Raw genomic sequence first — 25,778 nt, 5'->3', positions numbered from 1 at the left:
AAAACTCAGGTGCAAGTTTCACTTCTGGTTTGCTGTTAGCAAGAGCTGGAGGTGCAGCCAGAGCTCAGCTTCAGAGGGAAAGGAAGTGGTAAGTGATCCAGTTCTGCAGGAGGGAATATGAAGTTAATGACTGGGGTGGTGAGCTACCCTGTTAGCAAAGAGAGAAGGGTTGAGAAAAAGGGTGGGGATGGACTTGTAACCTGTATTGGACCAGGATCCTCCCTTCGGGTTGCTTGGGGTTTACAGGGTCTCTTTCCTCTTTCCATCTCCCAGGAACAGCAGCCCAGTTGGACAGATGACCTACCATCCTGCCATCTCTCTGGGGTGGGCTCAGCTCCAAACCGTTCCTACAGTGCAGATGGCAAGGGGACAGAGGGTCATCCCTTGGAAGATAACTGGTTGAAGTTCAGGTAAGTGGGTTGCACCTGGGACACAGACTCCTGCAGACCCAAGGGCAGGTAAAAATGGTATTTAGTTGGTCACCCAGGACTCAGCAGAAGAGGATGGGGTGTGAGTATGCAGGAGGTGTCTGGAGGAACTTGTTACCTATGTCTGTGTCACAACAAACATCTGTGACCTCTTTGCTTCTGGCTTCTTTGACAGGAGTGAGAATAACTGCTACCTCTATGGTGTCTTCAATGGCTATGATGGCAACCGAGTCACTAACTTTGTGGGCCAGAGGCTCTCTGCAGAATTGCTACTGGGCCAGCTACACGCAGATCACAGTGATGCTGATGTGCGTCGAGTTCTGCTGCAGGTAAAGAAGCTTTGGCTGGCAACGGCTCCTGCTTCTCACACTATCCACCTCCTCTTTTTGCCACGAGAGGAGCAGCATCTGGTTTCTGTGGGGGTTGGAAACATCTGCCAATGCTTGCAATTGCAGTCACCCTGAGCAGCTGTAGTGCTTTGTTTCATTCCTGCCTCGTACCCATCTGTCCCCCTGGCTCTGTCAGCACAGTGCTGAGAGCTCTCCAGGAAGCTGAGAGCTCTCTCTGCAGCTGGTCTTTACTGGACATGTAGGAACAAGTCAGCCTGTGAAGGAGATGATAATGAGTGAAAGGGGAAAGTTAATGTGAGGGGAGATGGATTTGTGAGTGTGCTTTCTTGAGTGATAGACAAGCCCTTACAATCAACACACAAAATCAGATAGGTCTCTGACATTGCTGTGCATGTAATTTTTCTGGTTTTGTCTCCTGTTTTGAGATGTTGCAAATTGTTTTTACATGCTGTTAACTAGTTGCGCTGAAATAATTTTGTTTCAATGTGATGTAGTGATCCTTGAATGTTTGTATGTACAGTGATCATCTGCTCTTCTGAGCCAGTCTTAGGGAGGTGGGGATGGGTAGTCTGTTGGCATTGGATAAGAGCTTAGTTTCTCTTTATGGCCTTTTTCAGGCTTTTGATGTGGTGGAAAGAAGTTTTCTGGAGTCCATTGATGATGCCTTGGCAGAGAAGGCCAGCCTGCAATCTCAGCTACCAGAGGTAAAGTAGCCTTAAGAACAGATTACTGGAGGTCTCACCTTCCAGAGCGCTGGATGAGGTTTGTACATATTAGTCAGCCTGGTCCAAGGGGCGCTGTAATTGAAATTTATTTCTCTGTGGCTCTCTTCTGGGAGCTTGCATGAAGTGAAGCAAGCGTCTTGGTCCGTTTCCCAGAGTTCACGCTGTTCATACTTAGACCCATCATTGATTGACTTAGTAAAGAACTGAACATATTATGGAGAGGAGTTCAGTTTGTGTGTGTGGTTCTTCTGGGACAAAGCCACATGACGCAGATGAGAGGCAAGATCTCAAATTTGTGTGTTGTCTGGGCAGATGTGGATTCTGTTCTTCAGGTGAACTGGGCTGTCATCTCCAGAACCTTACCAGAGCCATGTCATTTGTTAGGACTGAACAAATAAAAGTATGTCTTGCACAGTCTTGGCATGAGGCTAAGACATGCCAAGATGAATCCCTTCCCTGCAGAATTTTGATTCCAGCTGTGGTTTCTGTGTTGTGGACTGCATATTTAAGCTTCCTCCTTATTTTGGGTTCCAGGGTGTCCCTCATCACCAGCTGCCTCCTCAGTACCAGAAGATTGTGGAGAGATTGAAGGTTGTAGAGCAGGAGATCTCTGGAGGCGCCATGGCTATCGTGGCTGTTGTTCTCAACAACAAGCTCTATATCGCCAATGTGGGTGAGTTGTTTTTTGTCAGCAGCTCAGTCTAGGTGTTTCTGAGGATGGCTGTGGTTCCAGGAAGTGGAAGAAATTTGAATGTGGGGGACAGTTTATTTTTTCTGTGGCCAAGGAGGGATATGGTTGTTACTTACAGGAGCCCTTGAAATGAGCCTGACTCTTGATCTCTGCAGATGTTGGCTGATGTAGTGTTTATGACCAAAGAAAATAGGTTGAGAGGCAGTAGTGCAGGTTCATTAAGAAACAGAGAGATTTCTTGTGAGGTACCAGCTCAGGCCTAGAAGAAGAGCTGCCTAGCAGGCTTGCTATGCTGCTAGCAAGGCTACTTTTTTGAGATCTTGATGAGACAGTACATGAGCCTTTCTCTTCTTTTCTGTCTTTATTCCCCTCTCCTGTTCCTTTTCCATTTGGATATGTTCTTCTCTTAACGGCAGAGCTATCTGGTGCCTCATCTCGCTGCTCCCACTGCAGGTACCAATCGGGCACTGTTATGCAAGTCCACGGTGGATGGACTGCAGGTGACTCAGCTCAACGTGGACCATACTACAGAAAATGAGGATGAACTTTTTCGCTTCTCCCAGCTGGGTGAGTGTTGGGTTTCATGTTCTTATCTGAGAACATCACATGCCTCTATTTATCTGGGGGCATCAGGAATTACTCAAGCAGCTGGAAACAATAAATAACCACAAAAAGAAGCTTACTGTGGTTTCAGATGACAAGTTCAGTGCTTTCTTTTTCTGCATATCTAGCCATTGTGAGGCTACAGAGTGAGTTAGTTCAGCTCAATGAACCAGCAGAAAACTATCCTTTTTTTTTTTTTGAGTTTTGAGAGTTAGTTTTGTGTCTGACTGCCAAACTGACATCGATTTGCCCTCCAGCTGTGTGATTGCTGGAATCGATAGGAAGGCAGGAGTGGAAGCACACAGCCAGAGGGTAGAAGCGGGATGGACAGTCTGTGACTGCTCCTTTGGAGGCAGACCACAGTTATGCTGGGTTAAGTTCTGTGTGATGCCGCACCCTCAGGATGGTTCAGTTCAATATGCCTTTGTACAAGCTGCTGCTGCAAAAAAGCAGCTACAATTCAGACAGAGCCAGGCCAAGCACTGGCATTTACTGCTCTCGTATCAGTAACTATTTTGCTTTAGGCAATTTCCCTTTTCCTTTACAGTGTTGGACACGTTTTCTTTCTTGGTCTAGAACTAGTGCAGACCACTTGTCTGATTGCTGGTACCGAATTATCTTTATTGAGATGTTCTGTGCCTTTCTTTAGGTAGATCTAATTTGGCATTCTTCATTAGGTTCACCTGGTATATATAGTCTTATCTGGTGAGGCTGTTGATGTGGTAACTTTCTGCTGATGGGTCTTGTTTTATTCTGTTTCTCTGCCGTTTCCTCTTTTACTCCTGCAGTAGGGGTATGTGCTATGAAACAGAAGACTGAATATAAGAATCCAAGGAAAGAGACCCTTTAACTGCCTTTCTGCTGACAAAAATGCAGAATTTAGCCACAGTCCATAGCAGAACAGGGGTCTGCTAGAAATGCTGACCTTAACTTGGCACAGCAGTAGCTCTCTTGCTGGCGGTCCCAGCAGAAGAGAGAGCCTGGGGAACAAACCAGCGTGCACAGGCTGTTTTGAGGTGGTTGTGGGGCTAAGTTGAAGCACAGTGGTAAGAGATAGTGGGGCTAGCATTTGTCATGTTGGTGTCTGTGTTGCACCTCTCCTGGGGGAAGGGCGGGAGAGGTCTTATGCCTCTGTGGCTCTTCACCCAGCACATTGCAGTTTGTTTGATGCTCCAGGAGAGTTACTGTGATTTAGACACAACCTCCCTGGCATGCTGCGAGCCTCCCTGTGTTTGTGTCTGTCGATGGCGTGTATCCCCCTGCCAGGAGCTGGCAAATGAGCCAGGCCATGTTGATGAGTCAGCTTTGGTCTGCAGCAGATGGCAGAGTTGTGTCTTACTGCTGGGGTAGGTGTGGAGCCATCTGTGCAGTGAGGCTTGGTTTAACTCGGAGGGAGAGTTTCAGTTGGACACCTGCCCTCACCTTGTACTGAGGATAGTCATCCCTAGATAAAATCTCAAAATAACATTTTCTGCCTGTTAGCTCTCGGTATAACCGGGAAAGGGAAATTGCCAGAATAGACCAGGTAAGTGGCTCATCTGCTCTGGGTCTTGCCTCAAATAGTAGCCACACCCAGTTGGTCCCTGTTAGAACCTTCTTCAAAATGGGCTTCCTAGCCCCTGTCAGAGGTATATCCCCTTAAATTTATTTAAATAAATACTTGTTTGTTTGTTGGCCTTATTTTAGGAATAGCCCACATCAGTTTGAGCGCTTGAGCACATTCAGTGCCTCTTGTAGATAGTTCTCCTTTTACCCCTCTGCAATCTAGTGTATTAGTGAAATTGGCACGTGGAGTTTAGGAGCAGGGCTCAATGATAGGTGGAAGAAAAAGCAGAATCCTTCACATACATTTTCCTCCTTCCTGCCTTCTCCTCCCATCGCACAGTCCAGAGCTGACAGGCGCAGATGTTCCCCTGCCTTTTCAGCAAATGCCTCTGCGCCCAGGGCAGCTGCTGCCGGTGGCTTTGGACCAGGATGTGGGCTTTGTCTCAGGGCCAACTGTTGCATTCAGGGTGCACATGTGAGGCTGTGTGCATCTCTCTCCTCTCTCCCAGATTACAGTTAATGTGTCCCTTGGAACACAGCAAACTGTTCTTCCTTTGCTCCCTGTTGGGCTTCTGACAATTCTTTGGCATCTTGTTTTGTCTTACATTTCTCTTTAGCTGTGGATATTTCTTTTCTCATTCCTGACAGTGTAACCAGAAGAAGTCCTGCAAGTTTCCCAAAGTCAATTAAACTTTTTTGGTTTTCAATCTGGCAGGCTTGGATGCCGGGAAAATAAAACAAGTGGGAACTATTCGTGGGCAGGAAAGCACTCGGCGCATTGGAGATTACAAAGTCAAATATGGCTATACTGATATTGAACTGCTCAGGTCAGAAAAACTCAGCTTTGTGCCTTCAAGCCCTCGTTTTCTTCATGACTACTTCATTCTCACCTACTATGTCACCATTAAATACTAAATAACACTGTCTCTTTCCAGTGCTGCTAAATCTAAGCCCATCATAGCAGAGCCTGAAATCCACGGAGGGCATTCACTGGATGGAGTGACTGGCTTCTTAGTGCTCATGTCTGAAGGGCTCTACAAAGCGCTGGAGGCAGCTCATGGGCCTGGGCAGGCCAACCAGGTGAGCCTGCTCATACAGGAAATGTTCCCTTGGCCATTGACTCACTCCAGTGGTGTCAGCTGCTCTCATGCAGACTTTCCTCCTCATCTGTCCTATGAGTGCTGGCCCAGTTGAATGCCTGTGCCACCCCATTCCAGCCTGTAATAACATGGGAACTGCTTTGCCAAGACAGTTCTAGGCAGCTGCCTGTCCCTTAGGAGTAGCCCACTAAAGGGCATGGTATGATTCAAGGCACAAGGGCACATATCAGCAGGTGAGACTGGCAAGCATCACAGTTGGAAGTGTTGCCATAAAAATTCTTAGATCAGATGGCAGGAAAAGGTTTCCTCCAAAATCTCCTAAACATCTCGTCCTCTTTTTTCTTTTTTTTTTTTCTCTTCTTCCCTTCTCTGCTCAGGAAATTGCAGCCATGATAGCCACGGAGTTTGCCAAGCAGACATCACTGGATGCTGTGGCACAAGCAGTAGTGGACCGGGTTAAGCGGATCCACTGCGACACTTTTGCCAGTGGTGGGGAACGGTCCAAATTCTGTCCCCGGCATGAAGACATGACGCTGCTTGTGAGGAATTTTGGGTACCCCCTGGGTGAGATGAGCCAGCCCACACTGACGCCAACGCAAGGTGTGTTGGGGAGAGAATGAAACAAAATGGAGGGTGGGAGAGAAGATCTCTTGATTGATCCAGCACTGGCCTAGGATGGGGAGAGGAGATAACACAGTGTAGAAGGCATTTTTCTTATTAGAGGGATTATTGGCTTCTGAGACGTAGTCTGTGACAATTTGACAGAATGCAGTACAGCATCTAAGAAAGGCAGTTTAATGTAAATTCTTGGGTTCTTTGGCCTTTCTTTGCTGCTGTGCACCCCCTGTCACTCATGTCTTACCTGCATTTTATAACTCTTGTTTTTTCCTTTCTCAGGGGGCCGTGTCTACCCAGTCTCTGTGCCGTATTCCAGCTCTCAAAGCACAAGCAAGACAAGCGTCACGCTCTCTCTTGTCATGCCTTCTCAAGGCCAGATGGTCAATGGTGCCCACAGCAGCTCAACTCTGGATGAAGCCACCCCCACCCTCACTAAGTAAAAGTCCTGCTGTCTTGCTACCCACAGTTTTTCCATGCACCTCACACTGTGTAAAATGGTTGAAAGGCAGAGAGACACCTGTCAGTTACCTGTCAGTCATTCCCTTATCTGGAGTGTGCCCCTCCTGACTGCGGTATTGACAGCCAGCGTAATGTGTCAGCTGGAAACCGATTGTGTGAGGAGTGGGAATGAGTAAAGTGAGCAGCTCCGAAGCCAGCTCTGGGAACATGCCTTGGGAGCAGCACCTGCTGCTGTTGGGGGAGGGCACTCTGGCAACGAGCAGCCCTTCTCTTTGGATCTTGGGTGCCAAGTGTGTTGGGTGCTCTTTGTTTTAATAAGGAAGAGGGGCCACAGTGCTGGAGTGGCTGTGCAGCACAAGTTAGCTTGTTCAGAGGCAGATGCCAGGGTAGAAAAAAAGGATAGAGGTTAGAACTGGACCCTATTTGGATCCACTTTGCGGGATTATACTAGTTAGTTGCTCTGGTTTAGGTTCAGCCTTTGGCACAGAGTGGTGTGTGTACACACTGCAGCAAAGTGAAGAAGCTCTCTGGTGACTGTGTTCTGGTAGCTCCAGAAACAATGAGTCTGACGCACTAGAGTTGCTTTGGCTGTAATGCAGGTCACGCAAGAATAGCTTTCCTTGCTGCCAGACTCTTCCCGTAAAGCTCATACTGTATGGGTATGGGGAGGCCAGCAGAGTGCATGCCTCTCTTTAATTTTTTTTTTTTTTCTTTCCTGCTTCCTCTCCTCTGTTCCTCAGATGCCTGGTTGTACTTAAAGCCTTCCAGTTAGATGTGAATGGGATATCTTTGGTGTCCGTCAATTCCAAGCAGTTTTGAACATTCCTAGTGCTCTGATAGGGCAAGAGACTGCTACTTTTTACCTGCTTGTTAAGGATAACTTGATCTGTGAAGAAGGTGGCACTTGTTATGGTGCTTTTCTTGGCCAGAGCATCAGATGGGGAAAAATAAAAACGCTTGTCTTCTCTCTTTCTCTCCATAGCCAAAGCCCAACTGTGACGCTCCAGTCGACTAATACTCACACGCAGAGTAGCAGCTCGAGTTCAGATGGGGGTCTCTTCCGCTCCCGACCCACCCACTCGCTCCAGCCAGATGAAGATGGGCGTGTGGAGCCCTACGTGGATTTTGCAGAGTTTTACCGGCTTTGGAACATGGACCATTAGCAGGGAGCACTGACTGTGTCTTAATACGGAAATCTGCCTTCTCCAGACACCCTGCGCTCGACCGCGTGAGCAAAGACTTGAGGCAACACTGGGAGTGCCCCACTGAGGGCTGTGTTCTGCCCAGAGTTAGCTCCTCTTCAGGATGTGCTGAACGCTGGGCTGCAGATCGTGTGCAGCGCTCTCTGCACATGTGTTGCCTGTGCCATGCACCCAATCCTGACCAGCCTCATTCCCTTGGAAGCCCTGTGAATAGGGGAAGGGGTCTTCAATGCAAACCTCACTGCAGATTTTTGCAAATAAAGATGCAGAGAGGGATCCCTCTGGGTAATGCAAGAGTAGGGGCCTGTACAAAGGCTGTGTGTGTGCTTGTGTGTAGGTGTACACCTGTGTGCCTGCGCGTGTGTGTGCTGTCATAATGTTTCCACAACTCGATTCATAATGCTGTGATTCCAGTGTTCAACTCCATAGAAGATACCTCTATTTTGCAGAATAAATAACTTATAGCTACACTCACTGGTAACTATGTGGCTTGCTCTCTTCCTTACAATGTTATGCGTGGGTGTGACAGCTCTTCCTAGTGAAACCCTCTATTGCTCCAGAATAGGGGGTTGCATCTTGCAGCAGTCAAGGTTCTGTTGCAAATGTGGCCCGAGCCCTTGCAGGTGACTTAAAAGCATAAGGTCTTTGCCCCATGCTTACTTGTTTACTGAGTTTTTTGGCACTGGATTATGTCTTGGAGTTAAACTAGAAATTCAGATTATTGGTTTTTGTAGGTAAAAGGCACGTTGTTTCCCTTAATGCAGACGATCTGGAAAGCTGTAGAGGGCAGGTGGAGTTTGGAACACAGTTTTCCTGTACACTCTTCTGGTAGTGCACAGCAGAAAGTCGCATGTGGATAGAACCGAAACTGTGTCATGATGCAGCTGCTTTGAAGATGCAGATGTACGCCCTTGTGTCAGAGCAGAGGTGAGCAGCAAAGAGAGGAGGGGTCCTTTTCATCTGCTGGCTACCCGTGGGGTCAGCTGAGGTCTGGGCTAGCTGACTAAGGTGTTGGGATCACATTCCTCTTCATTTCAGGCTTCTGACAGCAGGCGGCAAGCGAGCGTCCCTGCTCCAGCCTTCCCCTTCAGCCTGGCTCCCTGGGGAAGCAGCCTTTCCCCAGCAAACATGGGGAGGCCTCGGGGTGACCGCTGTGCCTGGTCCCTCTGTGGGGAGTTGTGATAAGGGACCAGGCAAAGCCAAGAAAGGGCTAGAGATTACTGGTGAAAAAGCAAGTGAGGGAACTGTCCCAGGTTTCTTCCTGGATATATTTTTGTTTGCAGGCTGGTCACCTTGGAAAGGAGAAGTAGAATGGGAAGGGATCAGGATGAAGTAGCAGAGGATGCTGCAGTCAAGGCTGGTGTGTAGCCAAGCCCTGGTGTGTGCAGGTTCAAGACACTTAGGAGCAGAGGAGGATTTATCTTTTTGGTGAAATCTAGTAGCACCCAGTGCCCTAAGACAAGAGCTGCATTCACTGAGAAATACGGGCAGGATCAGAGCGGTGAGGAATGCCTGTTTCCTCGGAAGGCACAACAGGGATCACTTGTACGCAGGTGGGTGGATCTCCAGCACGACCCCTCCAGGTTCCACTAGCACAGCTTTGCCCTGCGGGGATTCGTGTGTAGCGTATGGGGCTCTTGGCTGCTGGGCTGCTGCCAGAAGCTCATGTTTCCCTTCCCTCCTGTAGTTCCCAGGAAAGCTGGGTGTGCTGAACGTGCCGGCACAGGCACCTACTGCAGAGACCCTTCCAACCCTGCCAGGAAAGTGGCGTTCAGCAGCGTGGACGGAAAAGGAAAGGCAGTTGTGTGAGGTGTGGTGCCTTGTCCCCGAGGCTACCTGAGGCTGGGGCTGGCAGTCCCTCACCCGTGTCCTCTGCCCTGCAAGGAGCAGGGATTTCAGGAAATCTGAGCCCAGCCCAGCCTTGTTGTCCAGGGCTGCTCCGAAATGTCATTTCACCCAGGGATCCTGTCCTTTCCTCCAAGTTGTTTTGTGGCTATTTAATAGGTGGTGTGATCTTGGTACAGACTAAAATGGAGCTGAAGAGGTTTTGTCCTGTTCTGTGTTCCCTAACCTGGCACGGATTTGGATAGCTGTATAAACAAGTCTTTCTTGCTTATTCCCCATCCCATTTATCTATGGTATTTGCTAACTTATACCGAGAACAGTTCCAATGGGAAATATTCCAGTATGTGGATGCTCCAGATAAAAGTTTAAGAATTGCCAAATGCACTTATATAAAGCAGATCATGCAAAACAAACTTATCCTTTGGCATAATTACCAGTTTATGAAGTACAAAAAAAATAAAGTGGGTAGGAGCGGGTGGATCACACTAAGCTGTGTCTGTCCAACCACTGGTAAAAAGCCGAGGAAAAGAGGTTTCTGTACATGCTCTATAAGCCATGGCTTAGGAGTCCAGGTCAAAGACACAGACTGAACGTTGTGTACAGGGAAAGGAGGCTCACGAGCGAATGTTGGTATTTAATATTGTCCTTAGGGAGCCATGGGGAGATGCAGGCTCTAACAACAGTGGAAAAACTTCCTCTCTCCTGCCCCTTCAAAATGAAGGAGTGGATGGAAGAGGACAGAACCAGAGTGATCTGGAGGAACAAGAGCGGGGGCCTTTTTGCGATGTAGTGAAATTCAAAACCACTAGAAATGTAAAGTCCTAGGCAGAGAGAAAAACAGCGCAGCTATGCACCACAAGACTGCTGGAGAGGAGGTGGCAAATTAAGATCTGAACATGCAGAGTAAGTCTGCCATAAAGGCATCTAATCTTATATTTCAAGCACTATCACCCTGCCAGACAAGGGTAGACATGAGAAGCCCTGTCCCTGGCACAGGAGCAGCAGGGATACTCCACATGCCCCTGAGCCACGGGCACTGGCTCTGTGTCCTTAGAGATGCTCAGGCTGGTGAGACAGGCTGGGAGGAGGTCCTGGTCCCAGGGCTCAAGGGCAGGCAGCAGGGTGAGCAGGCAGCCAAGCTGAAGTGGTGTGCTAAGAATTCGGCAGGGTCAAAGATGATACAAAGACTTTAGTCCTCTTGAGGAGGACTAAGGCCACATGAACCTCGCTGCACACCAAAGGCATGGAGAAAACCCAGCAAAGGCTGGAAAGGGCTTTGTAGACTCCCTGCTGCCTTTGAAGACCTGCAGAAAGAGCTGACCAAAAGAGGAGACCGTGTCAAGGGCTGGTTTCAGTACGGAGCTGGGGCTTGCGTTGCTTAGGAGTCGAAGCAGTACCTCTGTACTAAACCATCTCCAAAAGCCTTCTCTTGCACTCTTGCTCCTCCCCAAACCACTGTTATCACCTCACTGGGTGGAGGTGCCTGGATGGGACACAGGAGATGCCCCATCACCCCTCCCGTCCCTAATTTTCTGTCCATCCTTGCTTCTACTCCCCTGAGAAACCTTTCCAGGACCCTGGTGGGGAGAACCCAGTGCCAATGGAGGGGGCTTGGCAGGTCTCAGTGAGACACCCTTGCTGGCAGCTGTCTGCACATTCTACCTCCTATACATTTTGCAGTCCCGGGACAAGCTGGGAGTCCTCGACAGCACTGGGAAAGGGTGGTTTCCAAAAAGTGCTTGGCAGGGTCATGTCCACCCCAACCTGGGGTGGAAATAAGCCATCAGAGGGAGACCTAGAAACTCCCGGTCTGACTTGGGTTATGGGGTTCTGCAGCCATGAGGGCCCTTTGGTGCCACTGAAAACTGAGGTCTTCGCCTCTGCTGCTGAAGGATCACCAGGGACATTTTTATTTTAAGCTTTCCATTAGCCGAGCAGCACACCCATTTATAACAAAATCTTTAAATAGCAGAAGGGTAGCCAGGCAGGGTCAAGGCAGGCAGTTAGTGCCCAGCTCCAGTACATGGTCTGTGGACAAGTCACACAGGGCTTGGGTTTTCTTTAGCCGCAGAGGCGTCAGCTGAAGCTAACATGGGCTGGTTTGTTCCTATTCACCTCTTATTTTGCACTCGGTTGCTTTTTGCACACCTGGATTTAGCAATAGGGAAGAGGCATGCAGTGAGCGAGTGCCACTTGGTGCCACCAATGTTCCCTGGACCATGCAAGGGAAATACAGCATCCTCGACCAGAGTCTGCTCCCTCAGCTGTCATGCTCTGAAGAGGAAGGAATGTGTTCCTCTCCCCTTTTCTTTTCTACCACGTTAAGGTTTTGAGAGTGTTAGGAGATAGTAGAAGGATTTGTGGCACCACTGAAAAAAATGCTGCAATTGGCCTCCTGTCATCGCAGGGCAGAGATAGCTAAAGCTGAAGGGTGAAGCTGCCTAAAATACATAAATATTTTTGAATTTGATAGCTAATAGATAGTTGTTTTTATATAGTAGTCAGATTTTTCCTTCCCTAGAAATTCTGAGGAAGGGCTTTAGAGTAATCTTGTGTAGTTCATTACTCAAGTGACTCGCCGTTCTCTGGTTAACCAAAGAACGTCGCTGTCAGTGCTGTTAATATGAGTTGTAAATAAACCACCAGAGATAGGTTAGGTATTTTAAATCCTATAGTTCTTTCTGTAAGCATAGGAATGCTATTCGGAGTATTCTGGCTAAAATTCAGCACAAGTACTTATATTCTGCCAACTCCAATCCCCTCCTGGAGTTTCAAATGGATACAATATTTATCTTCACTTCCTGTCTTAACTATTGTGTGTTGTCGCTGTAGGTTGCTAAACAACTGCTGTCTCATCGGTGGCTGTATTTTGCTGGCAAATAAAGTGAGCCCCATGTGCATATGAACCATAAAGCTATTTGGAGTCCTTGCATAAGAACCCCAAGATACATGTAAGCTGTTAATATTTATTATGTGGAGCTGAGAACATCACTGAAGATGGAAGGATTAGAGTAACTGAGTTCAGGCTGTTGAACAGACAGACAGAATGGAAGAGAAAACAGATGCCCTGGAGGAATAAGAGCAAAAAGCATGAGGAATTTTCTGCATGCAGGATTAGACTCCAGTGGAGCATAGAAAGAAAAAGCCTAGGAATGCTCTGGAGAGCCAGGGTGGATAGGATGGATGCAGTGTGATGGTTTCCTGCTCAGAGATGAATCTTCCCCTCTCTGCTTCCCCCAAACAAGCAGCAGCTTAACCATGGGCACTGAGCTGCTAACAGCAGGAGCCCTGTGAGAAGGGATGTGGCCATAGCAGCAGGCAGGTCCAAGGAGGCATTTCCAAGGTGTATGAGAGGACTCTGTCTTCAGGGCCATGCAATGTTTGGGCCTAAGCCCTCTCTCTGCTAAGTGTTTTGAGAGTCTCCTAACCTGTTTTCTCTTTTTGCCTCATCTCTCAAGAACAGCGTGACCTAGAAACTCTGCATTTCTTCTGCGGGTTTTGCCTGAGCTGGGCAAAGAGCTTTTCTCTGCTTTACAAACACCAAGTGATGGTGGAGAGCAACACAAGCACCTTTCTGCAGAGCAAGGTCCTCAGCAGAATGCCTCCTTTGATATCCAAAGGACTGGTAGCAAGGAAAGGCAAGGCTTGGAGAGCCAGGGGGCTCTGGAAGGGCAGCCAACCCTACACTTCTCTGTTTGGGAGCTATGGAAATGCTTCTGCACAAAGCCCTTATAGTTACCACAGCAGTAAGATGGCCAACACCCACGAAAAAATCTTGGGAAGCCACTGTGGTTTGTTTCCAAAAGCAGTCAGAAGCCCAATCATCCAAAACTGAGGTTCCTAGAGGTAGTTGGGCATTTCCAAACACGCAGTGCAGAGCTCCCAACTGAAGCAAAATCAGGCAAATGCAGCCACCTCCAGCCCCTGATGAGTTGGTTGCTTTGGAAAATTCAGGAGTTCTTTCAAAGTAAAGGGATCAAAGCTGAGCTGTTAGTGGTTTTATGCATCAGCGATTCGGAAAGTCCCTTGCTCCAGCAATCGGCAGCTGGCAGTGGAAGCAAAGCAGGTAGCCACTCTCGTTTGCCTGTGTGCCATGGACTCCTCCCGCCCTGGCTGGGGCCCAAGCCGCTCGACCCTTGTCCAGTTGCAGACCTGCTCAGTGTAACAGCCAAAAAACTGGTGCATCTATCACCTCTGAGGCAGCTGGGCAAGGAGAGGGTGATTTCATATTGCTATCACACAGACAGGGACCCCACAAGGGAGGGGAAGAGCCCTGACGCCTTGTCTCGACAAAATCTTCACCCCAGACCCACTGTGCAAACCCGGTGCAAGGGGCACCAGCCGCCCGCATCAGGAGAGGGACTCCTCTGCGCCTAGCTTTAGGCAAAGCAGAGCAAACCAGCCACATCACCCAGTTTAGCCTCGATTAAAGGTTTGCTGTGGGTGCCCACCATGCCACAGGTATGAGGGCAGAAACAAAAACCCATCTCTGAACAGGCTTCGCCAGGCACTGCTCGTCAGTTTGACATGGAGGCTGGCCCCAGACAGCCCTCCTGCGACCCACAACATTTTTTACTTGCAGCCACGTGCTGTATGAAAAGGGAAGAGTCTCTTCCCTCTGTTTGAAGCAAGAAATATGCAGAGAAGCAGTTTCAGAGCTCATCCCTAAAACACAGCTCTTAAATATAAATGAGATTTAGGCAGTAAGGCAAAATAGCTTCTGCATATGAATTCTTCATCCAGGTACTTCAATAATTTACTGAACTACCCCACAAATCTCAACATATTCTGGAGCCAACTCTGCTTTTCCTATTGTTCTTGTCATTAGCTCTTACAGGAGTTTTCAGCTGCCATAGTGAGAAATATCCAAAATAGCTTCATGGGGGACTTCTCAGAGATCTGAAGCCTTGAAACAACAACAGCAGAAAAAAAAAAAAAAAAAAAAAAAAAAAAAGGCTAGATGGGAAATGAAAAAGGTGAGGAGACAAAACCAACATGCAGTCAATAAAAGCTTTCAGAGAAGAGATAAGAGCAACAAAACACAGTATGGCTTACAGCTCACTAAAGGTGTGATGGGAATGAAAAGAGCTTTTGCAAATGTCTGGAGGGAGAAATAAATTAGAGGAGAAGTGTATCCATTAGTAAATGAGTGTGTGAGTGTATTATTCATGACTGCAAATATCTGAGCTGCAAAAGTGCAACGTTTTTATTTATATCTGCCTTTAGTGGCAAATTTAAGAATTTTGGATAGCAAGGACATAATTAAGACCTAATAAAGCAGCTTTTGCCTGCCACTGCAAGTGAGGAACGTGGCAGCATCCCCCCTGAACTCCACAGGGCTGTTCACCTGGATAGAGTTACTCCATGTTTGCAGAACTGCATGTTGAGTCGGCATTAAAAAACCCAGACAGATATAGCACCTTGACAGAGATAAGGTACAACATTGGATGATTTAGCTGAGATGCGTATCAGCTGGTGCCCTTCACCACAGGACTTCGTTTTCAGTAAGTCACCGAGGTCCTGCAGCCATTTGGCAGCAAGGGACGCTCCTTGAGCGCCAGCAGTGACCCTTGGAATAGTGCAAGAGGACTATGCTGCTCCAGGAAGCAAGGTGGGAGGCCAAACGTGCCTGTGATTTGCAGCTGCAATTGCCAATCCCACCACAAAGTGGCTGTTAATTGTTATGCTTGGCACCTCCAGACAGCCTGGCTACATCTGGTCGCCCGCCTGCCAAGTGTGTGAGCAAATGCGTAGTTCTGGGGAGACACTGTTGCACTCATGGTCTTTTGCGAAGCTTTAAGTAGGCTGGGGACTTGTGGCTCTCGAAGCCGAAGCAGCATTTCACACTAATTAGACCCATTTCTTGAACTGGGGTATTGGAGCAGGGCTGTGATTCCTGGAGAAAGGGATGGCTCCACAGGCTGTTTGCCAGACCCGCTGTGGGTGGAGGGAGGGAGGATCATGACTTAGTAGGACGCCCCATGCAGGGGATCTGGGTGGCATGCTGGCACTTGGAGCCTTTTGCCGCAGCCTCTCCCACACCCCATGGCTGGACACGTGCCAATTTTGGGGCTCACAGGAAGGCAAAAACCCTGTGGTACAAATCAAGACATGGGACAGGCGAGAGATGCGAGGTCCAAGTGTTAGCCAGGCTCCACATCCACTGGGAAAGCCAACTTCATGCCCACAGCACAGAAATCAGGGTAGTTTCCAGAAGGGAGCAAAAACAGCTAGTGGAGATTAAGGGATGACAGAAGAGTCTGTTGTGACAAACTTTGTTTGAGAGGTGACTGTTGTTTATTCAACCACAGGAGTGTGGCAGCTTCGATAGGAAATTTTAGCAGAGAATATAACTATTTCGGGGGGGCGGGGGGAGGTGGGGAAATTGGCATGGCTATAAATACAGCCATGTGAAAGCATGCTGCCTGGAGGACCCGGACTGCAATGATAAATGATTGCTGAGTGCTATTTAGGGCATGGAGGCCTAAAGAAGTGCCAGCAAACTAAATATCTAGTCAAGTCTTGGCATCTTCACTAATGAGTTCAAAGGAAGATGGCAAAGGGAGCTGCTCCAGGCTCCCTACTTACCCAGAGCTGGTGAAGTTCTCATGCTGGAAAAACAGCTCTGAGAGGCACGAGCTGCAGCAGTATCACTGCAGAAGCTCCCTCAGGAAGCAACGCCAGGGTTGTGACAGCCTCATTAGAAGGCACATTCACTGAATAGCATTAAATGGATCATCTGGGGTAGGGATGTGGCCAGGAGGTAGCACAAAAGTGGGCTGTGCTGTGTGGACTTGGTGGGGATAACCCACTGACACATTAGGAAAATATAACGAGCATCAAAACCAAAAGGGTTTGGTGGGACACACCACAGCAGGCAGCCTCCGATGAGAAAGCCCTATGGAGCTGGGTTGTCCAAGCAGCATGGTCCACTGATTGCTCTGTGCCTGTTTCAGTTTTTCCATTTATTTCTGCTAGTATGATCGAAAAAACAAGTCACGGAAGTGTTTTCAAATCAGAACGATTCCCTGTCCAAATACCAATGAAATTTTGACTTTTTATCCCTGTCTGGTATGTAAACACATTTCAAAGGGCTGCAGTGGTGGAGGGGAAGGAATCTCTGCTCCAAGCCAGCTCCTGCTAGCCAGGAGCAATGGTCATGCTCCCTGGCACCAGCCCTTCTGAGGGAAAGTGCCGCTCCTGGTCTGCAGGGAAGAGGGGAAGGAAATGGCTCCAGAGTTTGGTATTAGAATTGGCCTCAGACCGCTGGTGTTGCAAGTTTATCACTGACAGGCTGAACTCTGCAGCATCCCTGTCCTCCCACCTGCCCATGGGCTGCCCTTTGGCTCTTTTGGAGGAACCAGAAGAAACCAGGTCAAGGAGCTGAAGTGAATGAAAAAATAACCCAGGGGAAAAAAGAAATTTTATAAAAAGGGATTTTTTCAGCCAGATCAGCTCCCCAGCTGAGTTCGGTGAATGGACTCATGTGCAGCTGAGCTGCTCATGGCGCTTGGTTTTGGAGCCATTCCCACCAGGGAGGTTGTACTGAGGACGGCAGGCTGGAGAAGTGTAAGGGGGGCCTGGGAAACACGAGCAAGACACAGCAAACTCCTCTCATCCTTCCTGAGCTGGTACCTCACAGGCACCACTCATGGGAGCAGGCAGAGTGAGATACACATCTCCGAGGACTGGGGAAATTGGAGAGGAACCAGTGTGGGTAATGGCAGGGTGGTGATGCGGGAAAAACTGGACTTTGCTACCCTGAAGGTAGGAAAGGGTTGAAGAGAGGAGGGTAGAGAGGGATAGTGTGGGCACAGAGAGCAGAGGAAGGCCTGAGTGACTGCTTGTGCTGCTTGCCCTGGCCCTGGCCATTCATGCCGATGCTTCCTGCCATCACATGTCTCTCAGAGCTGGTGCTTGCCCAGCTGCTGGCAGCTGAGGAGGGCTGCAGTATGCTAGCATGGGCTTGGCAGGTCAAGGACTATAAAATGGATTCAGTCCCCTTCTAACAGCTGAGACCTAAGGAAAGGTGTGCAGACTACCCCATCAGTGGCATCCCTCTTTCTGCAGAGCCAAGGACAGGGCTCTCTGTTCTCCTGAACTTCTCAGTTCCTGTGCAATGGCTGTGTCTGTTCACAGAGATGTACAGCAATGTCTTGCTCATCCCCGGGTCCCTAGCTCTCCTCTCAGATCCCCAAGTACCTCTAGTTTATCACTCCAGCATCAGTGGCATTCCCACAAGAGAGCAAGCACCATCGTTCACTAACCAAGGCATGTTAGAGAGATGCTTTTGCTCCCCTTTGCTCCAGCTATGCAGAGTGTGTGGGCTGGCTGGAAATGGGAGAGACCAGGGGAGATCAGCCCCGTGGGGAGTGTATCCTCCCCATGGCATTGACCTGCCACTCCTGGGAGGATCAGCAACAGGAATAGAGTCAGTGTGGGGAAGGTAGCCGGGGCTTGCGGGGAAGCTAGCCAGGGCTTGTGGGGAGCTGGCAAGAAGATGGAGGAGCTGAAGGGATGCAGCAAAATTTACACTACGTTTACTAAACATGTCTAAAACATGAGGCCAAACTACTTATTTATGGTCTGGCTGATGTGCAAAATTTTGACCATGCTGACTGCTGCTAGAGAGACCAGACGCCCTTAGAAAGGCCTCCAGTGCAAATCCTCTGCTTGCCGCATTCCTCCTACACCGGTGCAAAAGGCCACTACAGCCTTACAAGAGTGGCACTGCTGCACGCAAAAGCATCGTGCAAAAGCATGAGGATGCAGGCATCAGCAAAGGGAAATGGCACTCGGAGAACTGCTCTCAGCTATTCCACAGGAGCCTGAGCCTGTGTGCGTATCCTGCCCCAAAACATCATTACTTATTCCCAAATACCTGCAAAACACTATACCTGGCTACTGCATTAAGCAGATACCTAAATGCAAGGGAGGATGATCTACATTAGGGGATATGTGGGTGGAATGAGATAGCCATAAAACCACCACCGCCAACATGGATCTTGCTAATTTAGCTATGCCCCTATATTTTTATTCACTGATCCATAAGGCCTTGATTAGAGATTGGCTGGGAAGGCATTTGTTTTAGATTATATGCAGGGAAAATCTCGTGCCTCTGAGAAGGCTCTGCTGTGTATCACTCCCAGGTGTTCAAACACCATGAATCAGATCCATTAATATTCTTGTGTTTGGCTTAAAATAAAAAGAAAATAATGGCAGCTCCTTCCATTTGTGTTCTGCTCTTACTGCCTCTGAGGTGCCTTGGGTGGCTTTTCTGGGCAGTTCTTTGCAACTCCCATGGCCCGAAGCTCCCAGAAGAGTGAAGGGCAGAGCAGGGGGGCTGCAGCTGGGGGATGTTGCCTCCTCACTCTCCTCCACAGCTCAGTTCTTTCCCCTATCCCACCGACACTAAAGGCAACTTCACCAGGCCTGAGCTTGTTCTATCCTTAAGGTATCTGAAATATTTTGGACACATGCATGTTCCTCCCACCCTCCAGTTCCTGTGACTCACTAAGTGGCTGGGGAGGGGGCTGCAGCCCTGGCTGGCAGTAGCTCCCACAGCTGCTCCTTGGCCCCGGATGGGCAAGTGCTTCCCCTCAGCACCAGCGCATCTTCTGGGCCTTGGCTGACAACAACGGGCTTCGCACGAGCAATTCGGCAACCCGGGGGGACCCAAACTAAAACTGACCCAAACTAAAACTGAGCCATGGGAATATCCCTCTCCATCCCCACCAGCTGCAACCAGGGAGCAGGGGCTGGGGAATACCTTTTTAAATAGAGTCCACTGATCCCTCTTAAATCTGGAGGAAAGCTTTGCCAAAATCTAAAACCTGCTTCCTTTCACCTGCGAGGATTGTTCACTACAGGAAAAACAGGTTTAAATAAGCAAAAAGAAAAATAGAAGAGCACTCAAAAGGGAAATAGTTCTGCAAATTGAAACCCAAAGAATCTCGGAGGTATCCGATGCTTGAATGGCTGAATGAGATGCCATTCTGCAAGGCAAAGCATTCAGACTCATTTATTTATTTAAATTGGCATTGAGATGCTGCTCAAATTTGCTGCCTGCAGCTATCCATCAGCCGGGATCCAGCAGGCTGACAAGGGCACTGCAGGCATGGGGGGATGCGGAGCTCTCCTCGCTCAGTGCCTTCCCTGGGATGGTTTTCTTCCACACAGTGGGCACAGCAGTGAGGGTAGGTGAAGCAGGGGACCACATGCCCCTCAGCACCCCAGAAATGCGTCACCCTCTACTCCAGCCAAGCTGGGTGCCATCCCATGGGTGGCTCTGGGGTGACCCGTGAGGATGGGACCATCCTTCACTCCCCAGGCTGTCACATTTCTGATATCATGTTGCATGGTGTTAAAACAACCCAGCAGCAAGGAGAGCAATAATTCACTGAGTGGTTTGGCCTTTGAAAACAGTGTGTAAGTACACCAGGAAAACCCAGCTTTGGGGCATATGCAAGATGGGGCAGCTTGTGGCAAGTTGCTCCAAATGAATTTTGGAGGGGGAGTTAGAAAAAGGCAGGAGTGGCCTGTCAAACCAGTCCCTCCTAAAGGACTTAGAGTGCCAGTAACACCCATACGTGCGTGGACAAGTTATCAGCAAGCTCTGAGATGGGATGTAGACCCCGTGCAGTGATGTGGAGCTGGGGCTGGCAGCCCAAACTCACTGCTGCCTCCCTACCCAGGGTGCACACAACTTAGATAACTGCTTTTTCCACTCTGTGGCAAGCAGGGATGGAGCAATTTCAGCCCTGGCATGAGGCAACAGCCAAGGGAAGGAGTCATTAACTCTCCCAAGCATCCTTGTCTCCTGGGCACAAGTCCTCTCACCGGGCAGGAGCACTCCCAACACCAACCTGCAGATGGAAAAGGTGCTGGTTTGGAGGGGAGGGTCCTTCACATACAGGACCCCCTTGGAGATACCTGCCAGCCCCTCTCCTGCTCTGTGACCCAAACATGACCACTGCAGCTGGTGGGGACAAATGGCAGTCAGGGCAGGAAGCAGCAGGAAATCGGAATGAATTGCATGAAGTTTGATGATTCCACATAGGACCAGACCACCTTGTTTTTGGCCACCAGCCTCTTCCTGGCCTCTTGCAACTCAGGATGTATAAAACAGCCCGTGGGTTACTGCAGACTGTCAGGACCAGGTTGCAAAAAAACAGGCAGCTAGGAAAGCAAGGAGAATTTTATTTCCCATCCCAAGCAGGCCCTGAGCTCAGCAGCATTCAGAGGAGAGGTCTGGTGGTTCAAGGTGGAAATAAAGGTGAGCTAAACCCAGTCCAGGCTTTGTTTAACCATGTTACACTCCTCTTTCTAGGGCTCTGCCGACATTGTATGTTGTTTTCCAGACTAGCGCCAGACATTTTCTGTGGACGCATTCCCAATGGCTTTCCAGACCAAGAGCTGTGATAAAAACTTAACCTGTTATGTTGTAGGGCACTTCCTCTTCACCCTTGCATAAGCAGGGAAGGGTATTTATTTAGGATATTTACAGCTGCAATAGAATAGCACCTGGGCGAAACATCTCGCCAAATAAAAAGGAAAACCCCACAATTAAAATGCAGCTAAAGAAAACACGTGAAACCCGAGATATGGAACAAATCCCAGCTTGAATCATCTGGTTCCAAGACCTGCGTGGAGCCCATTGAGCTTGAGCTAATATCTATTCACAACATGCAAGAAGCAAAGACAAATAGGAATGGCCCTGATCTAAAGTTACACGGCACTGCATCCGGAGACGATACCAGCCCCCTCTTCTGCTCCAACACCCAGTCAGGGCACCAGCCTCCTCCCTGCGTACGTGCCTCTGAAGTGCTGTCACCGTGCTGTCCTTCAACCTCAAAGCCTTTCTCCAGGGCCGGTAGGAGCACCGCCAACAGGAGCATGCAGCCCTCTGCAAACTTCGAAGCTTTTTGGTGACTACATCTCAGGCTTGGAGGTACTCCTGGTGCTGCCGCAGACTGGCAGTGCTGGTGCACGTTGCATCCGGAGGGCTGGTGGTTGCATGGAGCACTTTGTGCTGTCCCAATCCCCAGCTCATCCCCAGCTGGCAGCTCCTGGTCAGGTATCCCTCCTGCAGGTAACATGCAGCACACACTTAGGTGTTGCTCCTGTGGAGGTGGCCCCAAACACACCATTTAATTGCCACGCTGCATCTAGGGGGGTGCAAGGTGAAGCAGGCTTGGCTGGACCCTGTCTGCAGAGTTTCACAGTTCCTAATGACAGGCTCATGGGGTGCTTTCCCTGCACCCTTCCAGCTCTGCTACAGTACAAAATGAAAGCAGGTTGTGCTCATCCCCTTTTTTCTTCCTCCCATATGCCCATGTGGCACTTTGGGGCACACATACTACTGAGGTCTCCTTTGCAATCCTAACTGACCCACAGGACTTCATCTGTTGGCAGCTGTGACCCAACAAAAGGTCCCTGCTTCCTCCCTCCACCCTGGCCAGGACAGCATTGCTCTCCCCACGCAAAGCCCTGCCTGCACAGACAATGTGCGTCCGGCGAGCAAAGGATGGCTGATGAAATGGTTGCAGCTAACCTAAGTCAGTTGAGCAAAATGCGTTTCAGAGATGCTGAGCCAGTAATTTTGAAAGTGCCCAGGAGGAGGCTGAGCCTGCCAGCCAGAAGGCTGGTGGTGACAGCTAGTTCGGCTCGTTTACCTTTTAGCCTCACTCAGCTGCAGGCAGCTCAGATGCGATCAGACCTTTAGGTGTCATTTCCTTTCCACGTCGTGTTTGGCTTTCAGGGTGTTTTCCTAATTTTTCCTTTCTGGCAATACAGGAATACATCCTGGCTTGGAAGATGAGTAAATTTCTGTGCCCACTCACAGCATCCCAACGAGCTGGAGGGGGTTACGAAGCCCCTGTGCAGGAATGGACCGTGGTTCCCCAAAAGAGCATGCCACGCCAGGCACCACGAGCAGCTTGCTGCAGTGTAACCACATTAGCCCTGCAATAAGCTGTCACCCTGAGCAGAGTTTAATAGTTTAGTTAGATTAATGAGCCTGAGAGCACCGATCCAGTTCACGCCCTGGCCACGTGGTTCAGTCACTGCAGCCAGGGTGAGCACCACGGTTAAGCTGACAAAACTAGATTTTACCAAATAAGAGGCTGTGGGATGAGGGCAGTGCTGCTGACAGTGATCCCTCTGTCCTTCCTGCCTGTGCTTGTCACTCCTCCTGAGACAGTCTGAATGGTTATCTCTGGGATGCTTTGATAAGCCTCTGTATCTCATGGGTACTTCAGAAAAGAGCAATAAAATAAGATGAGGGGCTGACAGGACAGGCACGAAAGGGGAGAGCAAATGACACGTGTTGTAGTTGCTGGTTGCCACACGTAGACAACAGCACCCTTCTCAGGTTCCCCTTTGAAGGATCAGGCAGCCGTTGTCCTTCTGAGATGTCCCTCTGCTCCACGTCCCCATCTTCTCCCAGGATGAAGGAGCCACGAGCGAGTCAATATGACCCAGGTGCAAGCAGGGATGAAGCAACCAGCTTGGCAGCACGGTGTCATCCTGACCGCTGCCCCAGCCCAGCTGTGGGGCACCAGGCTGCCCTGGCTGCTCGCTACTTACAAGGGATGGTTTTTGGGTGCTGTAAGGCCTTGCAGTGAGGGAGCTGTAGCTACAGTACAGCCCTTTCCACCATTGATAACTCTTCTCTGCTGTTATCAAAGGCCTTATCAATTCATGCAGCTGGTGCTGGTTGCAATGAAATTGGTTTCAAGCCTGTTTTCTTTACAATTCCCTGGCTGGACATGCTTGTATCAGTCACAGGGTCTAGGGAAATTGATTCAGCCTCAGTCAAAGCATGTTCTCAACAGCATTTTAACTCATTCGGCTGCAAATCCCACTGCACCCTTGCCCGTGTCGGAGGTTGAAAGAGGGAAGTTGAGGGAGGCAGCATCCGCTGTGCTTCCAGGGGAGGTTAGCCACAGTGTGAACCAGTCACTTCTTGCATGGGGCTGCGTTCACAGGGGGCTACAGTGCTCCTGGTCCTACCCTCATCCCCTCCCCAAATCCACTCACTATGCCTCTGCCTGGTTGGCTGGGTTAAAGTCCAGCCTGTGGCTCTTTGATAGATGTAATCCTGAGGAGACAAGAAAAGATGCTGAAAAAGATGATGAATCAAGGGAGCCTCAGATCAGCATTAAGGGCTAAGAGGGTAGGAAAGGAAAGCAGTAGGGATAGCCAGACTGGTGCCTCACCTGAGACCACTGAAGAAATGACAGGGTTTCAGGGAGGCTGTGGTGGGAACCACACCATGGGCAATACTTCAAAGCAAACTTCAGAAAACACCATGCCAGGAGCAATTCTGCAAGTGGATGGGGACAGCTGTGGTTTAATGTGGCTCCCCCACCTCTGACCTGTGGGAGGAAAAGTCACAATTCAGAAGCGTTGGGGCCATCCTCACACAATAGGCAACCAGAGAAAATCCATCGGCTGAGGTGAGCCTGCCTGGTCCTGGCCGACAGCCCCAGCTCCTACAGAAGACACCCAGGATCCCTTCCTGGGTGCCCCAAGGTAAATTCCTCCTGCTCTCTGTGCTGCTGGCAAGCACTTTAAACCCCTGCAGCGTGCACCAAAGAGTTAAGTGCTGCTTTGCTGTAGCCACGGTGAGCTTCCTGCGGTTGCTTGTGCTGCTGTGCCATCCATCCCTTCACCACTTTCTCACCTGCTCACTGCCCCAACAACTTCCTGCATCCCTCTGACTGCAGGCTGAGAGCATGCTACTCGCCAAGTGGCTTTGCAGCTAAATGGCCAAGCTGCAGGTACGTGTGGGAGTTTTACTACGACTTGGGCTTCACATCTCAGAGAGGGCATGGGTTTAGGATTTGGCCGTGTCCAGTCCAACAGCACTTTCCTGCATTTCCCCAGGTTTCCTCCTTCAGCCTGAGAAGCTACCAACTGCATTAAACAATGAGATTGGCCCTGCCTCAGAGCCCCAGGGCTCAGACCCTCATGGCACTGCAGTGCTGCACATGGGCACTGGACGTGGACAGCATCAGGGAGTCAGCCTGAAAGTTGATGGAGGTGCAGATTCATCTGGAGTGAATGGAAACAACAAGATAAAACCCTTCCAGACTGCAGCCACCAGACAAAACACACCAGCATACCATTTTCCTTCCCTCCCATGCTGGTAAAGTGACGCTAAAGCCACATCTCAGTACCTCCAAGCACATGGCTGCTGCTGTGCTGGATGGCCTTTGAAAGAAGAAAGTGATCTCAACATATCCTTGTTTTGGCTGTGGTTATTGCCTGGGACACTACTGGGAGGGAATGATGTGCCTGGAGACACTGCGTTCGGTGAGTAATGTGACATGGAGATGCTGAAACCTAGGTCTGGGAGAGGCCTGGGGGTGGGTATTGAGGCTGGCAAGGCTAGGGAGCACACGCGCTGGTCTTCCTCCTCAGCATTCCCGTGGGACCAGGGCTTCCTTTCTAATGTGTAGGAGCAGCTCCATTTTAGGGGATTTGGAAACTAAACCCAAGTGGTAAATGAGATACCCCCCTTGCTGCATTGTGCTGCCCCTGCTTTCCCCATGATATGTCTCAGCCCTCCCTCGGGAGCTCCTAGCAGGCCAGGACCGCAGGAAGGTGGGATGTGAGAGGCACATGAGGTGGGGAGGCAGCAGGCTCAGAGAAGCAGGAAGGTGGGTCAGTTTGACCTGAGGCTGGTTAAGCAGGAAGAAATACAGTGTAGGTGTCTGCGACACCACAAATCATGGTCTGGAGAAGGGTGACAGGTGATAGCTGATGGGTGCTGTGTGTGAGGAGGAGAAGGAAGCGTGGTTCACTTTTCTCCAGGCTTTTTTTTACCCTCATGTTGTGATAATTATGTTTGCAAGACCAAATTAACACTCTTAAGTGTGAAGTGCAAAACTCAGCCCTGGGAAGGAAGGAGCAAACTACCTCCCTTCAGGAGGACACCTGTTTCTCCTTGACCACAGCAACAGCTCTGTGCACCCCTAAAGGATGGCTGCTGCACCCAATCTGTGCATCCTGCATCCTCTCAGAGTCCTTCCACCCCCTGTCATCGCATCACTCATAGGGATGTGTTCCTTTTGACTTCTCCTTTGTCTTTGTTTTAGACAATTCTACACACTAAAATAATAATAATAACATTTAAAAAAATCCTCTGGTTTATTTGGTTTCCAAGGCTGAATGGTGATGACTTGTTGGCTTGTGCGTCCATCACTA

General features: G+C 49.5%; 1 protein-coding gene across 1 annotated transcript; it reads left to right on the top strand.

Annotated features, from left to right (window-relative positions):
- Nucleotides 1-273: 273 nt before the first annotated feature.
- Nucleotides 274-8,199, top strand: TAB1 (TGF-beta activated kinase 1 (MAP3K7) binding protein 1; the record flags this gene model as incomplete). Its single annotated transcript, XM_010178051.1, has 10 exons — nucleotides 274-410; nucleotides 604-757; nucleotides 1,396-1,482; nucleotides 2,038-2,176; nucleotides 2,648-2,761; nucleotides 5,058-5,169; nucleotides 5,278-5,422; nucleotides 5,820-6,042; nucleotides 6,340-6,496; nucleotides 7,502-8,199. Coding segments are annotated over 10 exons (1,449 nt in total), but the record flags the coding sequence as incomplete, so codon positions are not given.
- Between the last annotated feature and the right edge of the window lie 17,579 nt (nucleotides 8,200-25,778).

Source organism: Antrostomus carolinensis, unplaced genomic scaffold (genome assembly GCF_000700745.2).
Source record: "Antrostomus carolinensis isolate BGI_N321 unplaced genomic scaffold, ASM70074v2 scaffold42411, whole genome shotgun sequence".
Classification (NCBI taxonomy): domain Eukaryota; kingdom Metazoa; phylum Chordata; class Aves; order Caprimulgiformes; family Caprimulgidae; genus Antrostomus; species Antrostomus carolinensis.
Note: the sequence above shows the minus strand (reverse complement) of the source record. Positions and strands in the feature narration are given on the sequence as shown.